This window comes from Meles meles, chromosome 15 (assembly GCF_922984935.1).
Source record: "Meles meles chromosome 15, mMelMel3.1 paternal haplotype, whole genome shotgun sequence".
Taxonomy (NCBI): domain Eukaryota; kingdom Metazoa; phylum Chordata; class Mammalia; order Carnivora; family Mustelidae; genus Meles; species Meles meles.
This window is the reverse complement of record NC_060080.1, coordinates 21,395,342-21,418,056: the sequence shown is the minus strand read 5'-3', so window position 1 is coordinate 21,418,056 and position 22,715 is coordinate 21,395,342. Positions and strand designations below refer to the sequence as shown.

Sequence of the window (22,715 nt, the reverse complement as noted above, 5' to 3'; positions counted from 1 at the left end):
CCCAGGTCTACCCCCTCCCTCAGAAAGCCTCCCTCCCTCTCAGTCGAGACCTCACCCTCCTCTGAACTCCAAATCACATCCTTTAGTTTTCACCGAGGTACTCAATTAGTTGAGCCACAGTGGTCCAACTCCCCTCAATTTCAGGCTGTTAGGGGTTCTGCCTTAGATCCCCTTTTATAGTTTTCATAGTTCTGGCTCTAGCATCTAGCAAGCACTCAGTAGATACCTGCTGCCTGAGTGAAAATGAGAGGCCCAGGAGGAAAAAGCCTTGAGTACATGTGACCAGAACAGGCTGGGCAGCGTGGCCTATCCTGTGCATACCTTGTGACCCACCCTCCAGCCCTGCCCACACTTGCCGCCTCCTGGCGTCATACCTGGCCCCTTTCTTGGTAGCCTCCCACTCATTCTCTTCCTGCAGAGCCTCCAGCTGGCTGGGCACATAGTCTTTGCAGATCCGCAGGGCATCGCTCCATAATCCAGCCTCCTGCTCAGATTTCCAGGTATCAGGAAGGCAGAGGCCGCCATGACACCTTCCCACTGCCACACAGGTGCTCTATACTATGGGCCACGGATCCCTAGGTCCTTGGACCTCTCTTCTCCTTCTTGTCTCCTTCCCCCTCTCCAATGCTAACTCTCTGGATCTCTCCCAGTAGTAGTGGTTAGTGAAGTGCTCTGTGGGTTCTTACACTCTCTCCCCCTCCCCTTCATGGCCCTGAATCCGGTGCCCTACCTTATAATAATTGAGGGCCAGGCCCGGTCTCTGGGCCCGAAGCAGCAGCCCTTCTGCTTTCTGAAAGTCCTTCTCCTCCAAGGCGCCCCGGGCCTGCCCCACAAGCACCTCAGCGACACTGTCAGGATCGTGAGCCTCGGCCACACGCTGAGCTGCCTCCCAATCCTGGTTATGGACGAACCTGCTCCCAGAAGAGGACACAGGGGAAGCTCAGTACAGGACTGAGGCCTCAATAGCGGGAGACGAACAGCCATGTCAGAGGGGGTAGAAGATTTATTGCTACTAGGTTCAGGTGAAGGTGGCAATGCCAGGTCCTGGGGCTGCGGTTGGGAGGACAGGAGTAAGGAATCGATGGGTAACTCACATGAGGACTGCTTCCTTGAGCTTACCAGCCCTGATGAATTCAGCTTCAGCCTCTTCAAATTTACCCTGCAGGGACAGAAGGGCAGCCGCACATGGTCAGAAGCAGATTGCCATCATGGCAGCCCTGAGACAGGAGGAGGTCAAGGTCAAAAGCAAGGGAGAAGGAGCACATCCATACCTCATCCTCCAGGTACACAGCATATCGGGATGAATCTCAGGGGTTTTGTGCTTGAGGGCCAGCCGAGAGAGTTCAAAAGCAAATTCAAATGAGCTGAAATGGAAGGTGTAGGTAAGGTCTGCCTACTCAGTACTTTGATTTTATAAGAGGGGGAACAGGGCAAGAGAAAACAGAAAGGGTAGAGACCGGGCCGGCGGAGGGAAAGGACAGATTGAGAAGACAATCCATGTGAAGTGACACAGAAGCACACAGACACGTAAAGGAGGACGTGGGTCAGGGGACACTTGGAAAAGCCTGTGCTTCCTGTGACTAGTGGGCATAAAGGAATGGGATAGGCGCAAGGCAGGGGACCGCAGTGAGCCTCACAGCACTACTCTGCCTCGGGAGCAAGGGCTCCGGGTTCTCCACCACTTCCTCCTGAGCCACATCTATACTAGCAGAAAAACTGTCTCTCTAGAACATTAAGACTACCCTCAGCCATCTGACTCGATGCACGATTATTACTGGTCTTTGTAACATTTGCTTAAGAAAAGCTCTTTTTGCATTTAACAGAAGCACACTTCCGTCTCTCAGAAGTCAATTACTGGCTTAGTGCACCTTAGCTTTAAAAGCTCTTCTCTCTGGGGCACCCGCCTGGCTCAGTCAGTCTGAGTGACCCTTGATCTCGGGTTGAGGTCAAGTCCCACACTGGGTGTAGGAATTACTTAAAAAGAAGAAAAAAAGCTGATCACTTGCCATCTTCTTAGAACAGCTAAACACTGTTCTGAGCCCCCGGGGAACAGGGGCAGAGCTCTTGATTCATTCCTTGTCTCTCCATCACCTTCTTCCAAGGATTTCTTCACTCCTGCCTCCATTTTCAGAAACACTCCTCAGCTATACAGCATTTTCCCTTGTCTATGTAGAGGCTCTCTCTCAAAAGGGGCCAGTGGAGAGAAGCCTTAGGGCCTCACCAGTTGTCAGCGGCGTGGTCAACGGCAGCTTCCAGGAGTCCGAGCTTATTAAGCAGTCTCACTGCAGACTCTCCTCCCAGGCTCTTTGCCCACAGAGAGGCCACGTGTTTGTGGGCATTAGCGCCTCCGTGAGCCTTGGCCACCTGTGAAGCAAAGTCATTTGGCAATCCTCCCACGCAGGGCCACATGGCTGCTCCCTTCTCCCCTCTGACCGGACTTCAGCTTTGACGAGGGTCAGGTCTTTCTACTAGAACAGGGAGAGGGCTCAGTTTTGGGGTCTGTTAGCCTGCTCAGGGTCCAAGGATGGACTTCAGGTAGTCCACAGACCCCTCCTACCGCATGTGAAATTTTGCCTGTCGGTATGGACGTTTTTCAAAGAGACCCACGACCAGTTCAGAATGTGTCACTTGAGAGTGGGGAAGAGGGACGGGCGTATCCCCAGAGTGACCTGGACTCCTTACCCGGTAGGCCTCCTCCCAAAGCCCATTGGACCGGTACACGTTCACTGTTGCCTTCCACTCCTGAGCCTCGAGGTAGTGATACTCGGCCTCCTGCAGTCGGCCTTCAGCCTCCAGCTCCTGGGGAAAGGAGGGTCAGAATGGGGCGAGGGGGACGTGGAGCCTGTTCGGGGAAGAGATGGCCGAGACTGGAGAAGGGCTCACCTTGCCCAGGTGCAGGTGTGTGTCACTGAGGAGATCTGGGCGGTGCTTCCCTACCAGGCAGATCATATCGGCATACAACTTGTGCTTTTGGAACATGGTGATGGCAAGACCAGGCTCTTCCACTGTCACGTAGAGCCTGGGGAGGGGAGAGACACCCGGGGCCTCCTCGACCCAGATTCCTGCATCACTGCCTTCTAGGCAGACAGTGTGCATCCTCAGACGCACCCCTCTCCCTGCACGCCTCCTCTGGGGCCGCAGCTCACCTTTCCGCCTCCCGGTACTTGCCCTGCTTCTCCATCTCCTGAGCCTGGGTGATGTACAGCACCGACACGTCTTCTGGCCTCATGCACTTCACTGCCAGTTATGTAGACACAGAGAGCCCCAGTAGCCTCCGGCGCACTTCCAAGGGAAGCAGGGAGGCTGCGGAGTGGCCAGGCAAGCGCGACTCGGGGGTGACCTGTGTTCCCAGCAACTCTGAACCTTCCCAACAACCACAGGGCTTTGTGTACGGATGCTTTCCTGGTCAGTCCAGGGAATTCCAAGACCATAACGGGCCAAGTCAGAACTATATTCTGCTCAGGCAGAAAGGCCAGAGATGCCCTGTGCTGGGGCACGTGTTCCCACTCCTGTGCTCCCGCCGTACTCACCGGGTTCTGGGCGCAGGCAGGGAACGAAGTTGCCACTGTGACTACAGCTCGGGGAGGGGCATTTGGGGCTCCCCAGCTCCCAAACCCTTCTGCTCGCTTCGGAATTACAGGATTGGAACAAGGGCCTCTTCATCCTTGCCTTTCCCTGTCGCTAGGTTTCCAAGCGCTCCAGACTTTTCTATTTTGGTGCTCTTTCTCAGCTTTCAAGGAGGCTGGTGAAGAGGGGACATCAGAGCCCAAGGAAAGTGGGGACAGCCCCAGAGAGGTGGAACCCTCGGACGAACTGCACCCTGCTCTCTACCTTGTGGGCTTTCTTTCAGCGGCCAGCCGGAGTGTACATGTTTATTGCATCTTTTGTTCAGTCTCCCTTAATGTAGAGCTCCTCCGCAATCTGTTCTGGAGACAGCAGATACAAAAGGCCGAGAGCAAAAGCGTTAGAGCAAGAGCCTTAGAGCCCTTGCTGGGGGGAGAGCAAACCTCAGCTGGGATGGCGGGGAGGGGATGGGACCCTTAGTCCACAACACAGAAGAGGGCTATCCTGTCTCACACCCTCTACTGTTCTGAAAACAAAAACAAAAACAAAAAACCAGCCAAAACCAGAATGGGGACAATACAACAGGCAGTTTAAAAGGACCTAAAAGGACCTATTTCTGCAACACAGGCCAATTCCATATTGGAACTCCCATGGAGTTCCATAGGAAGAGAGCTGGAGACTCGCTTTATAGATCTGGGAGAGGGGTCTATGTTATGTTGGAATGAAATAAGGGAAGTAAACTGCTTTCTTCTCGCTCAGGGTGGCTGGTGCTGCTGGGACCCAGAAGGAAGGGTTTGGTGAGGTGGCCTCACTCGGGTTCTGGGTTCTCTTCTCATTCTGTACTGCATTGCCTCCAGCTCCAGCAAGGGACTTTCCTCACCTCACACTCCTGCAGAGACGCATAGTGTTGGGCCATGCGGGGATAGTATTTGGACGCAGTGTTCCGGTCCTGTAGATCTAATATATAAATGGCCTTCTTCCACTGGCGGACACCCAGCACAGCTTCAATTGCCTTAATGGAGCACCTGGCAGAGTGGGGAAAGGCATCCGTGCGTATGAGGCAAGAGGAAGACAGGGAGAGGCAGGGTGACACCTCAAGCCTACTCCAACCTACATGGTGCCATCTCTCTTGGAGCCTTGGTGCCCTTACTTGCCCCATCACCTTGGACCTCACACCCAGTCGCCTTTGCACCCCTCTACCTGGCTTCAATGTAGTGATTAATGGCTGCATCGAGCTGCTACTGCTGCACCAAGTGATCCCCCCAGGCCTCTTCCAGTCTCACCACTTCCACTGGGAATGCCAACCGAGCCAGCTCCACCGCTGCCAGGGACAGAGAGGGCACTCAGCTAAGACTTCCAGGGATGGGACTCAGGGAAATGGGGTGTGGAAAACAGGTGAGAAGTGGAGGGATGGAGAACTGAGCCCATCTACTAGAACAGATGCGCAAACCTGGTGCAGGGGGACTATTGGGCAAGACTCTAACAGGGAAGGCGGGGCTGTCCAGGGCAGTACCTTTCATGAACGCGCTGCCTTTACAGTAGCACTCCAGGGCCCGCTCTGGGTTTCGAATCTTCTCAAAGAGATCACCTGCCTGTTGACTACAACAACAGCCCTACTACACTAAGAATCAAGTATCAGCCCCCAAAGGTGGAGACTCAGCCACCAGTTCTGGGGGGCTATGCACTCCACGACTCCCCAGGGTAGGAGGGAGCGCTGAGTCCTGGAGATGAGGGACAGGAACGGGAAGCCAGCCATACCCTTTCATACAGCTCCCCCTTGATAAGGGCTGCAGTGATGTTTTCTACCAGCTCGGTGTTGACTAGCAGTTCCTCCCGGGCCAGCACCAGTCGGGCAGCTTTGGCAGGGAGCCCGGCTTTGAGGTAGAGGCTGATGGCTGCTAGTCCATCCCCCTGGCTCTCCTGTAGTTCACCGGCTCGCTCCTCTTGCTGTGTGTCCATCAGCCACTGGTAGTAACTCCGGCGCAGCTTCTCCAGGGCTGGGTGCCCCTGGACATGCAAGAGAGCAAGACAAGTCACCTCCCTCCTTCCAGTGCAGCTTCCCAAGCTTCTCCAATCCCACTGTAACAACGGAAAGCCTCCCGGTCACCAATGTGCCAACTCCAAGCCCAACCCTGTTCCAGCTCCTATAGCCTCCTCGGTAAGAAGAGGCTTCGGATATTGGTGGAACTGAGCTGCGAGCACCATGGAGAAGACAGAACTGGTGGTACCTTGGCCTGAGCCACAGCGATACACTCGTCCCAACGGTGCAGCTCCTGGTACATGTCCATAGCCTCCTCAACGGCATTCTAGGGGAACCCGGGCAGAGGAGAGAGGAACACCAAGAAGTGAGAGGAGCATCAGGGATCAGCAGGCTGTCCTCAGCCCGGGTATGATGCCAGCCCGCTTGGACTGAAAGCCTCACCCTTGACTTATGCACAAGCAGTGGCGGATTTATCAGGAAAGCAGAAGGAGGTTAAGCCCCAGGGCACCTTATTTGCATAGGCCCCTTCCAAGGCATTATTTCTTTCTTTCTTTTTTTTTTTTTTAAAGATTTAATTTATTTATTTGACAGAGAGAGATCACAAGTAGACAGAGAGGCAGGCAGAGAGAGAGAGAGGGAAGCAGGCTCGCTGCTGAGCAGAGAGCCCGATGCGGGACTCGATCCCAGGACCCTGAGATCATGACCTGAGCCGAAGGCAGCAGCTTAACCCACTGAGCCACCCAGGCGCCCCCAAGGCATTATTTCTTAAGGAGGGCTCCTCAAATTGTGTCAGCTGCAGGCCCCACAAACCCTGGATTTGCCTGTGTGCACAAGCACGGCCAGGGCAGGCTCTGTGCTAGGGGGAGGCGGCAGATGGGGAGGCAGCAGACAGCTTATAAAGACGTAACTGTAAGGACTAACGCAGAGCAGAGCCAGAAGGAAGCAGTGACATTTTAGCTGCATAAACCTTTCTAAAAGCTCTCCCCCAGGGCTCTCTCCTCCCCTCAGGCTGCCTCACTCTCTCTCCCGCCCAGCTCTCCTCTTCAATCTGGTCCCTCTGCTCCCATCACCTGTTCCAAGAAGATCATCTCAGCCAGCTTGTAGTTCTTCTCCAGCATGGCTAGGCGTGCTCGGACCTGGTAAAAGTCCGTTCCTTCTCCACCCTGTGGGGGAGGAAGAAGGCTCTGGTTATCCTGTCAGCACTGCAGGAGCCATTCTGACTATTGTGAGCTTGTTAGACAGGAAGGCCACAGAGACGAGGAAGCTAAAAGACCAGAAAGCTGAAAACCTTCATGGGGCTTAAAGGATGAGGTCTGGCAAGCAATTCCAGAGCAGTGACTCGAAGGTGGAGGTGGGCTGGGCAGAACACAGCGCGCGAGCCATGGCTGGAAAGCCAGGGGTCGTGGGGTTGTGCATGAAGAGAAATCTCAGTTTGAGAGACTGAATAATTCAGGAGGATAATACTTGCATATTCCCGAGACACTTGGTCTGCAATCTCATTGGTCTCATGCAGGAATCGAGCTTTTGCTACATGGCCCAAAGCAGAAAAGCACCTACAGGACGGAAGCAATCATAGTAACAGCAGTATTACTACAGGATCAACGCGGACGCACCGGCCCAGCAGCCGTACACTGAGCCTCGGTTAAGTGTCGCGCGCGGTTTCTGCCACTAGAGACACAAGGGGAGATGACGGATGAGGGCCTCGCTCTCAGGGAACTTACTTTCTAGGGGAAACAAGTAGTTAGTACACAAACAAAGATATTCCAGAGAAAGAAGAGTAAAATGAAACAGCGTGACAGTACATAGAAACGGTAACGGAGGGCGCTGGTTCAGCTGGTGCTCAGAGAAGGCCTATCTGAGGAGCTGACGTTTGTGCCAAGACAAAAATACAAGAAAAAGTCAGTCACGCAAGAAGGGGAAAAATTATTCCAGGCAGAGGGAACAGCGCATGTGAGGTGCCATGGCAGGAATGAGGTTGAGATACTCAAAGGGCCCAAGGGATGCCAGTGTGGCTGGAGACTAACGGGTAAGTAGGTACCTGGAAGATAAAGGGGGCAGAGGCCAAATATTGTAAGGAGTTAGGACACGCCAAGGGCTATGGATCTCATACTAAGTAGGACAGTAAGCTACTGGAAGGTTCCGAGCAAAAAAAGGACACAATCTGACGGTGTAACAAATGATCTCAGCTATTGTGGGATGAACGGATGGTAGGTGTGTAAGAACAGTGTCCATGAGACTGAGAGGCTTTTGTGACACTGCAGTCGAGGTGTGGTCTGTTCTAGGCTGGACAGTACGAGCTGCAGCATGTGTTCTGAAGACGCTGGGTCAGGGCCCTAGGACGAGCTGGTCGTCTAGCTGTGGGGCCACGGGAAAGGAAGGATCCAAGAGGACTCCTGGCAAAACAGCAGCAGTTGACATTTACTGAGCACTGAGAATTCTCCTACTTTCTTCACCGCCCCTGTGATTCTTCTTTACCACCCTAGGAGGTAAATGCTATCAGTACTCCCATTTACAGAGAGGAAATAGAGAAACCAAGGTTTGGAAAGGTTCACTTAACCCACGGTTATACAAGCTCTTAAATGGAGCCAGATAACTCGAAAGAGTCTAAAATCCCAAGTCTGTCCTACTAACTACACTCCTATGCCGCATTTGGAAATACACGTCAACCTCTGGACTGGAGGGCATGGGTGTTAAAACTCTGAAAGGGTACCTACATAGGGGAAGCAAAAGCAAAAAAAAACTCTTATAACTGGGATGGAAGAATGTTTGGAATAACTACCTGGAAGGTGTTACTGGTTGTAAAGGCAGGGGACTGGTGCCTTAGCACTGGGAGGAGCGTCACACACACACACACACACACACACACAGCCACCCACCCACCCACCGAAAATGGCCTCTGGCCATCCTTCCTAGCTGCCCGCACCTCACTTCTGGTCTGCCTCACCTCTCAGCGATGTGGAGCTGCCTTGCCTCGAGTGCCAGTTTGCTCAAGGTTTTCCACATTGCCTCTGTTTCTGGGGTCATTTCCAGAGTCTCCAAGAAGGCTGTGGCCCTGAAGAGAGAAGGAAGGAAAGCAACAGTCCTGGCGCAGCGGGGTGCAGAGGAACACTGGTGATGGGGCAGGGGGTGACGGGGCCAGTTGTCTGGCCCATCCCAGGTCCTCCAGCCTCAGAACCAGCCTCTCCCACCACCTCACGGGGATATCAGCCCAGCCCCTCACCGGGTGTAGTTGCCGTCATCGATGGCTGTTCCAAACTCGATCAGGCCCTCATCCAGCGTGTAGGCAACAGTTGTCACACCTTCGGTCACCATCACCTCGGTCTTCCCCCCGCCCCGCTCCAGACCTACCACATCACCCTGTAAAATTGCAATCCCCCCACCCCACCCGAATTCCAGGTTAGTGTCTCCACCGACTCCACTGCAGAACAGACCCAGCCTTACCCCACCCTAGCGCTTACACACTGAGGGAATGACAGTGGCCCTTGTTAGCCCAGCGCTGAGTTTCCTTCAAGCAGGTAAGAATCCCTTATCTACACGAATGCCCTCAGGTTCCTGCACACTCAGAGCTGTGCCCCCACTAATGCCTGGAGGTAAACTGACAAAGTGTGCAACCACTTCTGCTTCCAGCTTGAGTCCTGTTTAATACGACTTTAACTTGGGCCGTACTTTTGAATACATTTGTTGCTTAGGTCACCTGAAGAGATCACTGGGCATGCTTCCTACTCTCCCATGGGGAGGAAGGAAGGGAGGGAGGAAAGGAAAGGAAAAGTAGGGAGGGAAGGAAGGGAAGAAAAGGAAGGAAGGGAAGAAGAGAAAGAAAAGGAGAAAAAGAAAGGAAAGAAAAAAAAAAAAAAGGAAAAAGCCGGTAAGCTAAAACCTGAGCAGGAAAAAACAGGGGAGCAAGTGGAAAGGGTCCAGTTGCCCTGATGGCAAACACAGCAGAGGATGATTAAACCAGGGGTCCTCCAGCAGGATGAGGGGGCGATTCTGAGAATCTGGTAGTCATGAAATCTGGGATCCTCTCTTCAGGAAAGGGAACAAAAGTCATTAGTATGCCTGATTCCTGCAAAAGCAAACACTGATCATCTCTAGAGGAAAACATGCCCATGTTAGGCCCTTGAGATTCTAAAAATTATATTCAATGTAACGTGAGCCCCCCAATAAAAAAAGGTACCAAAATAGAAGTTAACCACCATAAAGGAGTACACAATAACAGTAACTACAACACTTTTGGACCTCCAAGTATTTCCAATATTAAAAATAACAATTATGGAAGAAACCAGTTATGGAATATGAAAGAAATGTAAAATGTATAAAGACCTAAGAGATGGAATGAAAAATTAAGCAAGAGACTATAAAAAATGGCCAGGTTGTGTTCGCTTCAGCAGCAAATATACTAGAAAAAATGACCAGGCAGACTAGAGAAAGAACCAAATAAAACCGTATGAAAAACTCAATATTTGAAGTAAGAAAACCCAGTGGGTGATTTCAATAGCAGATGAGACAATGGTGAAAGCAAACCCGTGACTTGCAAGATGTTTCTTTTTTTTAATAATTTTTTAAAAATTGTATTTATTTATTTATTTGACAGAGAGGGAAACAGGCAAGGGGAGTGGGAGAGTGGGAGAGGGAGAAGCAGGCTTCCTGCTGAGCAGGGAGCCCCATGCGGGGGCTCGATCCCAGGACCCCGGGATCATGACCTGAGCCAAAGGCAGACACTTAAGGGCCAAGCCAACCAGGCTCCCCTTGCAAGATGTTTCTTAAGGAATTATCCAGAATGTAGCATGGAGCGAGGAGGAGGAAGGAAGGGTAAGAGGTTATAGAGGCACAAAGACAGGACAAGAAACGGAACACATACCTAATTAGAGTTCTGAGGGTGAGAAAGAGAGTTCGAGAGAAGCAGCAACATTTAAAGAGCTCATGGCTGAGGAACAAGGTGTCCGCACAGATGGGACACACACACACACACACACAAATGCATGCACGTGCCCATACACACCAAGCACAGTTAAGTAAAAGGACATTTATATGCAGACATAATGTACTGAAGCTTCAGAATGCTGGGGAAAAAAAAGACTTTAAAACCAACAAGACAGGGACACCTGGGTGGCTCAGTCGGGTAAGCCTCTGCCTAGGCTCCGGTCACAATCCTGGAGTTATGGGATTAAGCACCCCCCATCCCTCCCTGCTCAGTGGGGAGTCTGCTTCTCCTTCTGCCCCTCCCCTTGCTCTCTTAAATAAATACATAAAATCTTTTTTAAAAAAAGCAACAAGACAACACAAGGAGCTGTTAATAAGCTGTCAAACTGTTCTTTCAAGAACATGCCAAATAAAAACATTTTCAGATAATTCCATTTCGGTAATTTTCAGGAACTGAGGATTCATCTTCGAAACACTTTCTCTCAAGGAGGTAACTCCAGAGCAAAGGGCAGCAATGCAAAAAGAGTGAGCAGAGAAACTGGCACCATGATAGTAAATGTAACCAAATTCCGGCTGTGTAAAAGAATAACATCTCACTTTGGGGATCAAAAAATACTGGGTAGGGGGCGCCTGGGTGGCTCAGTGGTTTAAGCCGCTGCCTTCGGCTCAGGTCATGATCTCAGGGTCCTGGGATCGAGTCCCGCATCGGGCTCTCTGCTCGGCAGGGAGCCTGCTTCCCTCTCACTCTCTCTGCCTGCCTCTCTGCCTACTTGTGATCTCTCTCTGTCAAATAAATAAATAAAAATCTTTAAAAAAAAAAAAATACTGGGCAATAATGGCAAAGGGGAGGTAATCAAAGTTCAGGTCCTTGTATCATTTGCCAGGGGTCAGATGCTAAATAAGTTGAAACTATTCAGAATAATTTAAGGGTATGGTAAACTTCCAAGGATAGTCACTGTAGGAGTCAAATGTATGACCTTCAAAGCAAAAATGTGAAAAATGGGTTTAAAAAAGGACAAAACAACCCCCAAGTGCAAAACTTAATTAGTCTAAAATGAGGAAAGAAAGGAGGGAAAGAAGAGATATAGAAAAAAGACAAAAGAACTATCACATGCTCTCTCCGTACCCACACCAGTCATCGTCGCCTAGCACAGGGACCTCTCTTGTTTTCCCTCCCAGATTCTGGAAGGTCACTGGAATGTACGTGATGCTGGCGGGACAGGAGAGTGATTGATCTTCAGTCTGATAAAAAAAGGAGCTCTGAACAGCTTACAACAGAGAATCCTCACCCAGGAACTGACAGAACTGCCCCCGCTAAGGGGGCTCTTCCAGCCTAAGAGAACTCATTATGACCTGGTGAATTCCCAGGGCCACTGGAATAGAGAGGACAGGATACAATGTCAGGAATCTGAACAAGGACGGTTCTGGGGCCGAGCGCACTGTGGGGAAGGATCTAAGCTTTACTTGCCGACTCTATCACAGCGATGATGGGTGGTGGGCCAGAGAAAACCAAATAACTTTTGGAGCTTCCTCAGGGCCCTAACTGATCAGTGGGACACTATGTCTGAGGTCCCCTGGCACCGACGTACCCTAATAGAGGGTGTGGTGACCCTCTCGGGTGCCTCAATGTTGTACCGCACACAGAGGCTGTTTCGGTTCTGAGCCACCAGCACGTTACTTCCTGGGACCCACTGCACGTAGGAGCAGAAGTTGAGGATCATCGTCTTAGAGCAGCTTTCAGTATCGTACAGATGTAACTGCGGAAGGAAGAGGTGGACAGCGCGATCAGAAGGGGCTATGGGGTGGCTTCTGATATCGACCATTTCTCTAATGAAATGTGGCGAGCTGACCCACCAGTCAGGCAGATGCTGAATTTCAAAGCTTACTAGCCTGCAATGCTCGACGTTTATGCTGACTTGGTACATGCTGACTCTGGCCCATAAGAGATGACCAAGGGAGCCCAGAGCTACACCCAGAAATTTAAGTTAGCTGAAGGTCAGACTTTCGTTCTTAGAGTTTAACTCTGGGCCAGAGTTACCAGACTGGATCACAAAAGGAAGGCCACCACGCACAAGAAATGGTCTGGAAATCGGCGACGTGGCTTTCACATCACAATGAACATGAAATGAAAAATCACCAGATAGTCTCTTTGCCCTCGAGGCTGAGCTCTTTGGTGATACCATATTGAGATCAGAGTCAATAAGGAGTTCAGGGGAGACTGTCGAGCCAGCCTTAATGCTGTGGGGTAAGCATAGCTGAGGAATGCTGCAACAGGTGTGGGTAAAGGTCAGCCAGGCATGCAGGGATGAGGCAATCTCACGAGGGCACAGACTTGTGAACAGCAAAAGAGAAACCAGCTCCCAAATTTCCCTCTTGACTTAGGTGCCATGACAATACCATCTTCTCAAGGTATGGGCTATGATAACAGATGGGCTGTGATAACAGACACAATGTTGATTCTTCTGGGCCTTTTGCTATGTTAATGGCATAGTGCACCAAATTATGCCCATCCTGCCCCCTGCAATCCCTGGAAGCAGGTAGTACCACATCCTCTATGGACTACTCAATGGCTAAGGCCTTAGTAACCCTTCTTACGCGAAGTTTCCGGTCCCTGAAGAGAAGCTTGTGCCCTGTTTCATTAAGTTCCAGCCAATCCACACGGCTCTCGTGGCTGATGGTGCCAATGTTGTAGCCACCAGTCAGATCCACTACAAAGAAAAGGAGACAGGGTTAAGAAGACAGATTCCACACAATCATATACAGGACACAAGGCAGCGTGCAAAAGTCTTGCCTTTAATTATGATGTTGGGCTTTAAGAATGTTCCATCAGTGTAGAGTATGAGGAATATGACATAATTTTGCTAAGATGCCTACAATACTAGATTTCTACTAAAATTGTAGAGATTTTGTCTAACTCTGTAGCTAACTCAAAAGGTCCAGATCCATCAAGAAATGAGAATCCTCTCTGGGATCTTGGAGTTGTCTCATGGCAGATCAGAACAGATCAGAGCACCGGGCATCCGTTACTCAAGAAATCCTCTGGAAGGCAGCACTGAGCACATTAAGGAAGAGCCCCAGTTCCAGCACAACCAGGAAGAGAAAGCTGATGGATGAAATGACCTCGATGAACATAGCTGATGCAAGGAGGTCCCTGCACTTTGAGTGTCAATGACGTAAGAGCCCCGAGGGGCAACAGTGGAGAAGGCACACAGACAAAACAGAAGGAACCTCTGATTAAAGGCAGGCTGAGAGTGCTGAGGATAAGTATTTTAGTTTGGTGTGAATTTTGCAGACAATGTAAGATATGATCACACTTAGGGACTGGCTAGAATGCTTTCAGGGAGTCTCCTGAACACGGCGCATTCACAGCTCTGATTTGTATACGTTACCAATACGCAATGTCCTGCCTTGATCCGTGCTGAAGCTCAAGACCAAATGCCAGCTAATGTCTGCAACTGGGAAGACCAACTTAAAAATGAAATTTCCTTGAATTAAAAGCCAACTTGATAAAGCCATGTTTCAATGTCTCAATTTATTTTTTTTTCTTTTTTCTTTTTTTTTTTTAAAGATTTTATTTATTTATTTGACGGAGAGAGAGATCACAAGCAGGCAGAGAGAGAGGAGGAAGCAGGCTCCCTGTGGAGCAGAGAGCCTGATGCGGGGCTCGATCCCAGGACCCTGAGATCATGACCTGAGCCGAAGGCAGCGGCTTAATCCACTGAGCCACCCAGGCGCCCCTCAATGTCTCAATTTATAAGTAGAATCACAGAATACTAGACCTGTGGGACCCTATCTCTGTGAACACCCTGAAATTATACACAAAATTATATGTTTATGTATATTCTTCTGGGAAAAGATCTATGACTTTTAAAAAAGATTTTATTTATTTATTTGACAGAGAGAGATCACAAGCAGGCAGGCAGAGAGAGAGAGGGGAGGAACAGGCTCCCTGCTGAGCAGAGAGCCCCATGTGGGACTCGATCCCAGGACCCTGAGATCATGACCTGAGCTGAAGGCAGAGAGGCTTAACCCACTGAGCCACCCAGGCGCCCCAAGATCTATGATTTTTTGAAAAAGATTTTTATTTATTTATTTGAGAGGGAGAGAGAGAGACAGAGCATGAGACAGGGGAGGGTCAGATGGAGAAGGAGACTCCCTGCCAGGCAGGGAGCCCAAAGCAGGACTCGAGGATCACAACTGGAGCTGAAGGCAGTCGCCTAACCAACTGAGCCACCCAGGCATCCCAGAATCTATGATTTTCATTAGATACTCAAAGGGGTCACTAATGAAAAAAGGTTAAGAGAAGAACGCTGTCATTTTATATACTACTGAAGACGAGCCCTGTGTACTGGGATGGCTTGTCCAAAGTCTCACAGCTCATTACTGCCACTGGAACATGGGCCGCCCTACTACATCATTTTCATTACAACTCAACAATCTGATGCGAAACATAAAACTCATGAACTGTAAAAGTATCTTAAGAACAGACCCATATGTATTTGGAAACTTGATTTATAAGAGGTGACATTAGGAATCAGTGAGTACAGAACGGATTTCCAATAAATGGTTAAACATGGAAAAAGTAAAATATGAGCGACACCCACATTATGCACAAAAATTAATTCCAGGTGACAAGCAAAATCTAAAAATGTTAAAATATAGGAGGGAGTAGGAAACTTTTTCTTTTTTTTTTTTTAAAGATTTTATTTATTTATTTGACAGACAGAGATCACAAGTAGGCAGAGAGGCAGGCAGAGAGAGAGAGAGAGAGAAGCAGGCTCTCTGCTGAGCAGAGAGCCCGATGCGGGGCTCGATCCCAGGACCCTGAGATCATGACCCGAGCCAAAGGCAGCGGCTTAACCCACTGAGCCACCCAGGCGCCCTGGAAATTTTTCTTTTTAAAAAATTTTATTTATTTATTTATTTATTTAACTCTACACCCAGCTTGGGGCTCAAACTCACAATCCTGAGATCAAGAGTCACATGCTCCTCTGGCTCAGTCAGTCAGGTGCCCCAGGGAAACTTCTTAAACGAGACCTCAAAAATCACAAACTAGGGGCACCTGGGTGGCTCAGTGGGTTAAAGCCTATGCCTTCGCCTCAGGTTATGGTCTCAGTGTCCTGGGATTGAGCCCCGCATCGGGCTCTCTGCTCAGCGGGGAGCCTGCTTCCTCCTCTCTCTCTGCCTGCCTCTCTGCCTACTTGTGATCTGTCTGTCAAATATATAAATAAAAATCTTTAAAAAAAATCACAAACTATTTCTTAAAAGGTGATTAAATGAACTACATTAAAATTAGAAATGTTTGAACACTAAAAGAGGCTGAGACAAAACACCCGCAACACAAATGACCATCGAAGGCTAGATAAGCACATATACAGAACTCCTTCAAGTCAATACGGAAAAGACAGCCTGATTTTAAAAATAGGCAAGAGATAAGTACTGGCAAAATGCAGAAGAACAAATCCAAACACCAATAAACAAATGAACAACCACAAAAATGAATACAATGAAGTATTACTTCACATAAGTCAGACTGAGCCAAATATGAAGTCAGGAAATTTCAAGTATTGGAGAGGATGCAGAACACTGGGACTGTTAGCTGTGAGCTGTTAGCAAGGAAGAAATAAGGAAAAAGAAACAGAGAAAAAGGAAGGAAGAGACCCACATGACATCGAAGGGGATAAAAGGACAGGACTAATAAAGCTGATATGAGGGGACCGGGGCCCTTTTTTTATTTATTTTATTTACCCTTCCATCATCCATCCATCCCTTCCTTCCTTCCTTCTTTCACCAAACATTTAAGCATACATTATGTACTGGATGCTAATTTAGCCACTGGAGATTTTTTAAAAAATGAATAGGAACTCCTCTCAAGGGCGTTTCAGTTTGGCCAGATAACTATAAACACTAAAGTGTAATATCATGCGACAAACACTGAGCCAGTGGTCTGAAAAGAGGCAATGGTAATACAAAGAGAGGGGAGATGAATTCCACTGAGGAGTCCCAGACAGAAGCACAGAGACACAAAATCCTGGTGTACTGTGGAACTGCCAGAGTCCCAACAGATGGTGGGAGCAGGAAAAGGGAAGTGAGTGAATTAAAACCTGAGGATCTCTTTCAACCTACACTTGATTCCCAACCATTCTCCCACTCTGGCTGAAAATAACTGGGCTAGAGCAAGGTGTACACAGGGAAAGTAGGCAGAAGATGCACATGGAAAGGGACCCACCTGTCATAACTTCCTAACACAACAGACTAGCCCCCAGGGCTTGCAGCAGCGGTGGTGAACTCCCGCTCCTGAGGGTCACGGCTGGAATCAAAAGTCTGTAGCACGTGGCCTTCCTTTCCATAGGCTACAATTCTCCGATCACAGCCTGCAGCCACGATGCTCTTGGTTGCCCAAGCCAAGGCATAGGGTGGGCATGGGTGGTTAACCAACTTCCCCTAAGACAGAAGCAAAGGGTTCCAATCACTCTGACTCTGACAGCCTCAGCCAGGGATTTTTCCTTTCTAGGAAAAATGTATACCCTATATAAATCTTCCTCCCAACACTTTCCCACGCCAACACATCCTAATCTGGAGAACTTCACAAACCGTCTTTCTGTTTCATACTCTTACACACATATGTATGACATACACACACACATCTGACATTGTCCTCAAGAGGAAACCTCAAAAGGCTTGTATGTTGAGTTCTTTAGTAAACACCTATAAGACCCCCAAAGGGACATATCCTACACACTAACTACCACTGGGTAGGTCCACACGGAGCATACAACTCTTTCCTTACAGAAGAAATAAATTTAATTATTACATGAGTAATTCTTTTTTTTAATCTCTTTTGGCTTCCAATAAAGTACGGATTTCTCTTTCCTGCCTTTAATGTCATATTTTTAGGTTGGAGTCAAAAGGGAAGACGAGATTCTCTAGTTTCAGGAGAGTGCTTTAGGCTAAGGCCAGATTTTTCCTAGTTTGGAGAAAGTCCCCAGGCAGAAAGGGGTTACTTTTTTTTTTTTTTTTTTTAAGGTTTAGTTATTTAAGTAATCTCTGCACCTAATGTGGTGCTCAAACTCACAACCCCGAGTTCAAGAGTCACATGATCCACCAACTGAGCCAGCCAGGCACCCCTCTACAAGTAATTCTTAAGGTAAGTCATTCAAACAATAGAAAATTACATAAAGTAAAACATAAACATTCCTTTTATTCCCCACCCTTTCCCTTTTCTCTCTTGAGAATGACTTTTTTCTCTATGAATTTATACATATAAATACACTTTTTACATAGATAAGAATAATTTTCACTTTCCCTTACTCTCAGAATCCTTTCCACTCGATTCCTCCTTGCTCACAAATATAAAGCTGTGGCCTCCTGAATAAAAATTCTCTCTGTGGCTGCATCTAAATGTGCCCCCCACCAACCACGTCAATCTTAATGTTCAACCTCCCCTAGGAGGGATCTTGGGTTTCTTTACCCCCATCTCACAGCATCCTTTAGTCATACCTGTGACTCTCCAGAGCCTTCATCATCGAAGAAATACCTAACAATGGTGCCATCTGCATGACCAGAGAGAATTCCTTTCCCAGAGGAACTAAAAGTGAGTGAATTAAAAGGAAGAGGAAGAGGAAGAAGGAGATTACTCTGTCTCATCAAGAAATCCCACTTCTGTGTCAAAGATTACCCTACCCGGGCTCCCTGCTACCAGTCCTCCCCATCTTCCATATTATAGTCTCCCAGTCCCGACATCCCCATCGCTTCCTCCTACGTCTCCAAGCTTGGGGTATTGCTCTTCCTTACTCACTTTGTTGTCAGTGATACCACGTAAGAATCTTTCCCATGGATGTCAGACGATTTATTAGTTTTACTGTTTGCTAAACGAACCTGAAAATGGGAAAATGGATACAAGTCTGGTTAGGTTCCTTTCAATCCCACCCAGATCCTAAGGAAAGAAAAAGAAATAACAAAAAAACGGGTCCTTCCGTTTTCTCCCCCAGTATATAACTTGACCCTAAGGGAGACATTTAACTGTATTTCTCTCTCCAGAACCATTATCCCCACCCCCAACCTCTCCTGCGTTTCTCTTCGTCCTTTACCTTCCCTTCAGCCAGTCCAAAAACAATGATGTGCTCTGCTGGCCACTGCAGACAAGTGACAGCACTCTGTAAGGAGGAAATCATGAAAAGGATAACCCTGTCCATATAGCCCAGGGCATTTATAACAAACTGAACCTCCCGCCACATGCCACCACCCCAGTCGCCTACAGCGGAGAAGAGGACACAGCTGGGCTCAAGGAGGAAAGCAAGGAGGATGGGTAGCCACGCAGCACCACCCCCCATCCTCTCAGTTGGAAAGGTCAGATTGACAAGTTAAAAATGCAACTTCTCGTTACATTTACAAGTAGATATATTGATATATGTTTGCTCATCCAAATCTCCCAGAGATAGGTCTGAACTTTACCATCTGGATGAATTTGTTACAGATGACTTTCTTGTCACCCCTGCCAAATAAAAGGAGGGAAAACATATTAAAAACACTTTCATAAATAAAGTGCCACACGTGATGCTGGGGGAAGGGAGGAAAGACCAGATACGCTCCCTGCTCCCCCTAATGTTTCCTACCGTTCCATAGGAGCCTTGAAAGGAGGCATACAATGGAGCCCGAGCAGTTTTAGAACAGTAACAAAGATGCTGTATCACCAAGGGCTCCCATCACAGGTCCTCATGTTGACCTTAGGCTGATTCCACCAGGGATGGGATCTCACAACACATGAGGCAGGCAAAGATAGAGAAGCAGCAACAGACTCGGGAAGGCCTTTGCTCTCCACGTCCCAGCCTGGACCATCATCTTCTCTACTCCCCTTTCCCCAATGAGACATTTCTTCCTGCCCTCCCCTTCTTTTCCAGGTCACCCCCACCTCCAAGTCTCTATCCTCACCAATCTTCTCCAATCTTGTACACATAGACGATGTTGTCGGTCTGTCCTATGGCAATTTTAGTGGAATCAGGAGAAAAAGCCATGCCCTTCACCATATAGCTCTTCCTGCCATACTAAGAGTTAAAAAAGGAAAAGAAAAAAAAAGTCATGAGTACACATGGTAGAGAAAAGAGAAGAAAATGTGTTTGTGTGACTGTATTGAGCGTGAGGGATTTATCCTGAGAAAAGATGGGGCAGGCCATTTCCTATGCAGATGGCTGGGGAAGTTAGTTAGGAAGTTTTCCAGATTCATAAGACCCCATGAACAGGTTAAGGACACACAGAGTACTCTCTTCACCTTCATGTCAGCTGGTTTGGTGGAGAATTTATCTCTCCGCTCCCGATGGTCATCATATAGCAACACCACTCGGTCCACTGTGCAGACGGCAAACTTGGCATTGTTCTGGGACCAAGCCATGCAGGTCACCTTTGCAGCTCCATCCTGCAGAGGCAGAGGGGACAAAAATTAGCCCAGGTGTTCGTCTAGAATGACAAAAGCATTCCTAGTTCCTTTAGCTCTAGTGTGACTTTGGTCAATTCTCCACATCATAGTCCTTAAAACAAAAGATGCATCCTGGTCTCCAAGGCTATAAAACCCTGGCCCAGGAGAACAAGGTGCTTTAGAAACCCATAATGCAAATACACTTCGAGGTGACACGCAAAATCAACTGTACCAATGTGCCCCTGCAATGGCCATGCTCCTTCATAGCTCAACTGAAATAAATTCAATTGGTCTGATAAGGTTTTTTTTAAATAGGTTCAGGTCTTCAGCCATTCATTAGATGTATACTTTTTTTTTTCATTCAATATTATTTTTTAAAGGTTTTATTTATTTTACAGAGAGACAGAGAGAGAGGGAACACAAGCAGGGAGAGTGGGAGAGGGAGAAGCAGGCTTCCAAGTGAGCAGGGAGCCCATTGTGGGGCTCAATCCCATGACCCTGGATCATGACCTAGCTGAAGACACTGAATGACTTAGCCACCAAGGCCCTCCTCATTCAATATTTTTTGAATACCTTACTGAGAAAGGCATGTAGCCAGGGGCTGAGAGGAAGACAAAGAGCAAAATACGGTCCCTGCCCCCAGACTAATAACATGGTGCCAAACAGGAAAAATCCCATTAGAGAGGCATGTACAAAGCACGATGATAGTCTGGAGAAGTCTGAAATCGTTTTATGTTTAAATGACCAACTTTAAGGTTTGAAGAATTGGATTTAGTTAAATGGGGGAAGTTATCTGAAGTAGAAGGAATGATAGGAGCAAAGGCAAATCTCCTTAAGAGACAGTAATTTAATTTAGCTGAAACTATCTTGCAAATAGAACAGACGAAGGAAGGCAGGAAAAACAGTGAGGCCAGCACAAAAAAACTTTGAAATTTGGCCAAAGAGTTTGGGCTTATTTGGTAGGAAAAAGACAGTTAAAGTTCTGGAATGGGGAGTCAACCAATCAGGGTTGAGATTTAGGATGAAAATGCCAGCAGTTTAGTTTGTTTTTTTTTAATCCCCCCCACCCCAAACTATGCACTGCTGAGAAGTCCAATATTGAAGTGATCATCTCCCAGTCAATTATTCTCTTCCACATCTGTCCACCACCTGGTCCTCAATGGTTCTGCACTAGGACTTCCCTCCTTAAAATAAAACATTTAGCTTCTGCTCCAATTTTGTGATTAATTACTTGGGCTCCAGAGCTCTGGTTTGAAGCTCCTAACCCACCTACCTCCACTCCCTTTTCACTCCTAACCCACCTACCTCCAAAGTCCCAGGTTTAAAAGGCCTTTTTTTCCCTCCCCCCACCCCATCAAAATCCTCAGAGTCAGAAAATAGCCACACCACCACCTTGACCCGCCTCCACCGCTTGATTGAATTAGGTTCAAAGGGCTGAGCGTTCCTCATTTTCCTTGCTCATCATCTTCCTTCATCATTTTGCCAATCCTGGGCCTTTGCCCTACCCTGCATCATGACATCTTATTTTGAAAGACTGAAGGGGATTTTCACTTCCAATTATTCCATTAGGGTAAAGGGATTTTTAAATTACAATTTCGGGGGCAGTTTCCCGAGCAATGAGCACTTCTCTCTTTTGCTCTAATTTTTCTCTATTCTCCTAATACCACATTCGCTGTGAAGCCTTCCTCATTCCTCACAGCACTGTCGTGAGGATTAAATGGGGGCAGGGAGTAGGATAATAAAAACTAATCTTACACAGACTAGGCATTTTGATAAATGCTCAATATGCATTGTCCTTTTACTTCATAACGCTGAGACAGATATGATTACGCTTATTTTACAGATGGGGAAACTGAGGTTCAGAAAAGTTAAGTAATTTGCTCAAATTTACATACACAGTTTATAAGGGGGTGGAACCGAGAATTAAATCCACGTATGTCTGACGCCACAAACCACAATCCTAATTCCTTAAATTATGTTGTCTTGCTACACAGGAAACATTCACTGATGGCAGATACTATCATTAGCTTTGTATGAGTCTATCCTTTGAATTTGGAATGTTCTCTCTCGTCTATCAGTTTCTACAGGCTTTTTACTTCGCTAAGGCTTTTGCGCACATGACTTTCCTTAACTCTTCCTCCAAACCCCCTCAGGTTGCTATTATAGTTACTCCCATTTTCCGAATGAAGTAGTTGGGTGGGCGCTCAGAGACTGTGTGCCGAGGGCTTACAGTCAGCGGGGTTGGACCATTTACTTAAAGTGGAGCTGGCACTAGGACTTGAATGCTGGTCTCCTAGCTCCAAAACCCAGCCTTCCTTTAGCATGGTTCCTCTCCCGGCGCCCAGCCTTTTCTGAATCTGAGATCTTCATCATCAGAACGAACGTGAGGTCTTCCGCACTCCGTCTTTGGGGCTTTTACCTAAGGCGCTTGTTTATGTGGGCGCAGACTTAGCTTCGTTGTTTACAGGTGCGCCCAGCACGGGGCCTCGTACACAACTGAGGTCAAATGAAACGGAATGAAAGCTACCGAGGTTAGCGGTCCGTCTTGACTACCGCACACTACCGACCGAGCAGAGATTCCGCATCCAGTAGGCGCTCGACATGGTGAGATTTCAGTTCCCCCACTTCTCTGGGAACGTTAAGGCTGGCGAAGGAGGGAAGAGGCACGCAACTCCTCACCTGAGGGCTCAGCAGGGTCCTCAGGTGCTTCAACTGCATGACGGACACCTGTCTCTCTGATGCCACCAGTCAGCGACAACTCCCGTCGTTACCTGGACAACCCGCCAAGCAGCCGCAGCGACGGCCGCTGACGCAGAGACGACGAGAGCGCCACACACT

The 22,715-nt window shown here is 48.3% G+C and overlaps 1 protein-coding gene across 1 annotated transcript; it reads right to left on the bottom strand.

Moving 5' to 3' along the window:
• Positions 1–99: 99 nt before the first annotated feature.
• LOC123925635 (intraflagellar transport protein 172 homolog) lies at positions 100–22,715 on the bottom strand. Its single transcript, XM_045979025.1, is given in 30 exon segments — positions 100–484; positions 731–911; positions 1,095–1,159; positions 1,272–1,300; positions 1,303–1,364; positions 2,222–2,364; positions 2,683–2,799; positions 2,884–3,019; positions 3,147–3,237; positions 3,825–3,921; positions 4,445–4,589; positions 4,765–4,885; positions 5,078–5,156; positions 5,323–5,571; positions 5,793–5,870; positions 6,616–6,708; positions 7,014–7,098; positions 8,490–8,597; positions 8,766–8,902; positions 12,055–12,222; positions 13,061–13,173; positions 16,399–16,412; positions 16,695–16,909; positions 17,966–18,053; positions 18,264–18,343; positions 18,556–18,621; positions 18,920–18,959; positions 19,397–19,509; positions 19,734–19,877; positions 22,557–22,715. Coding segments are annotated over 30 exon segments (3,432 nt in total). The 5' UTR covers positions 22,596–22,715; the 3' UTR covers positions 100–148.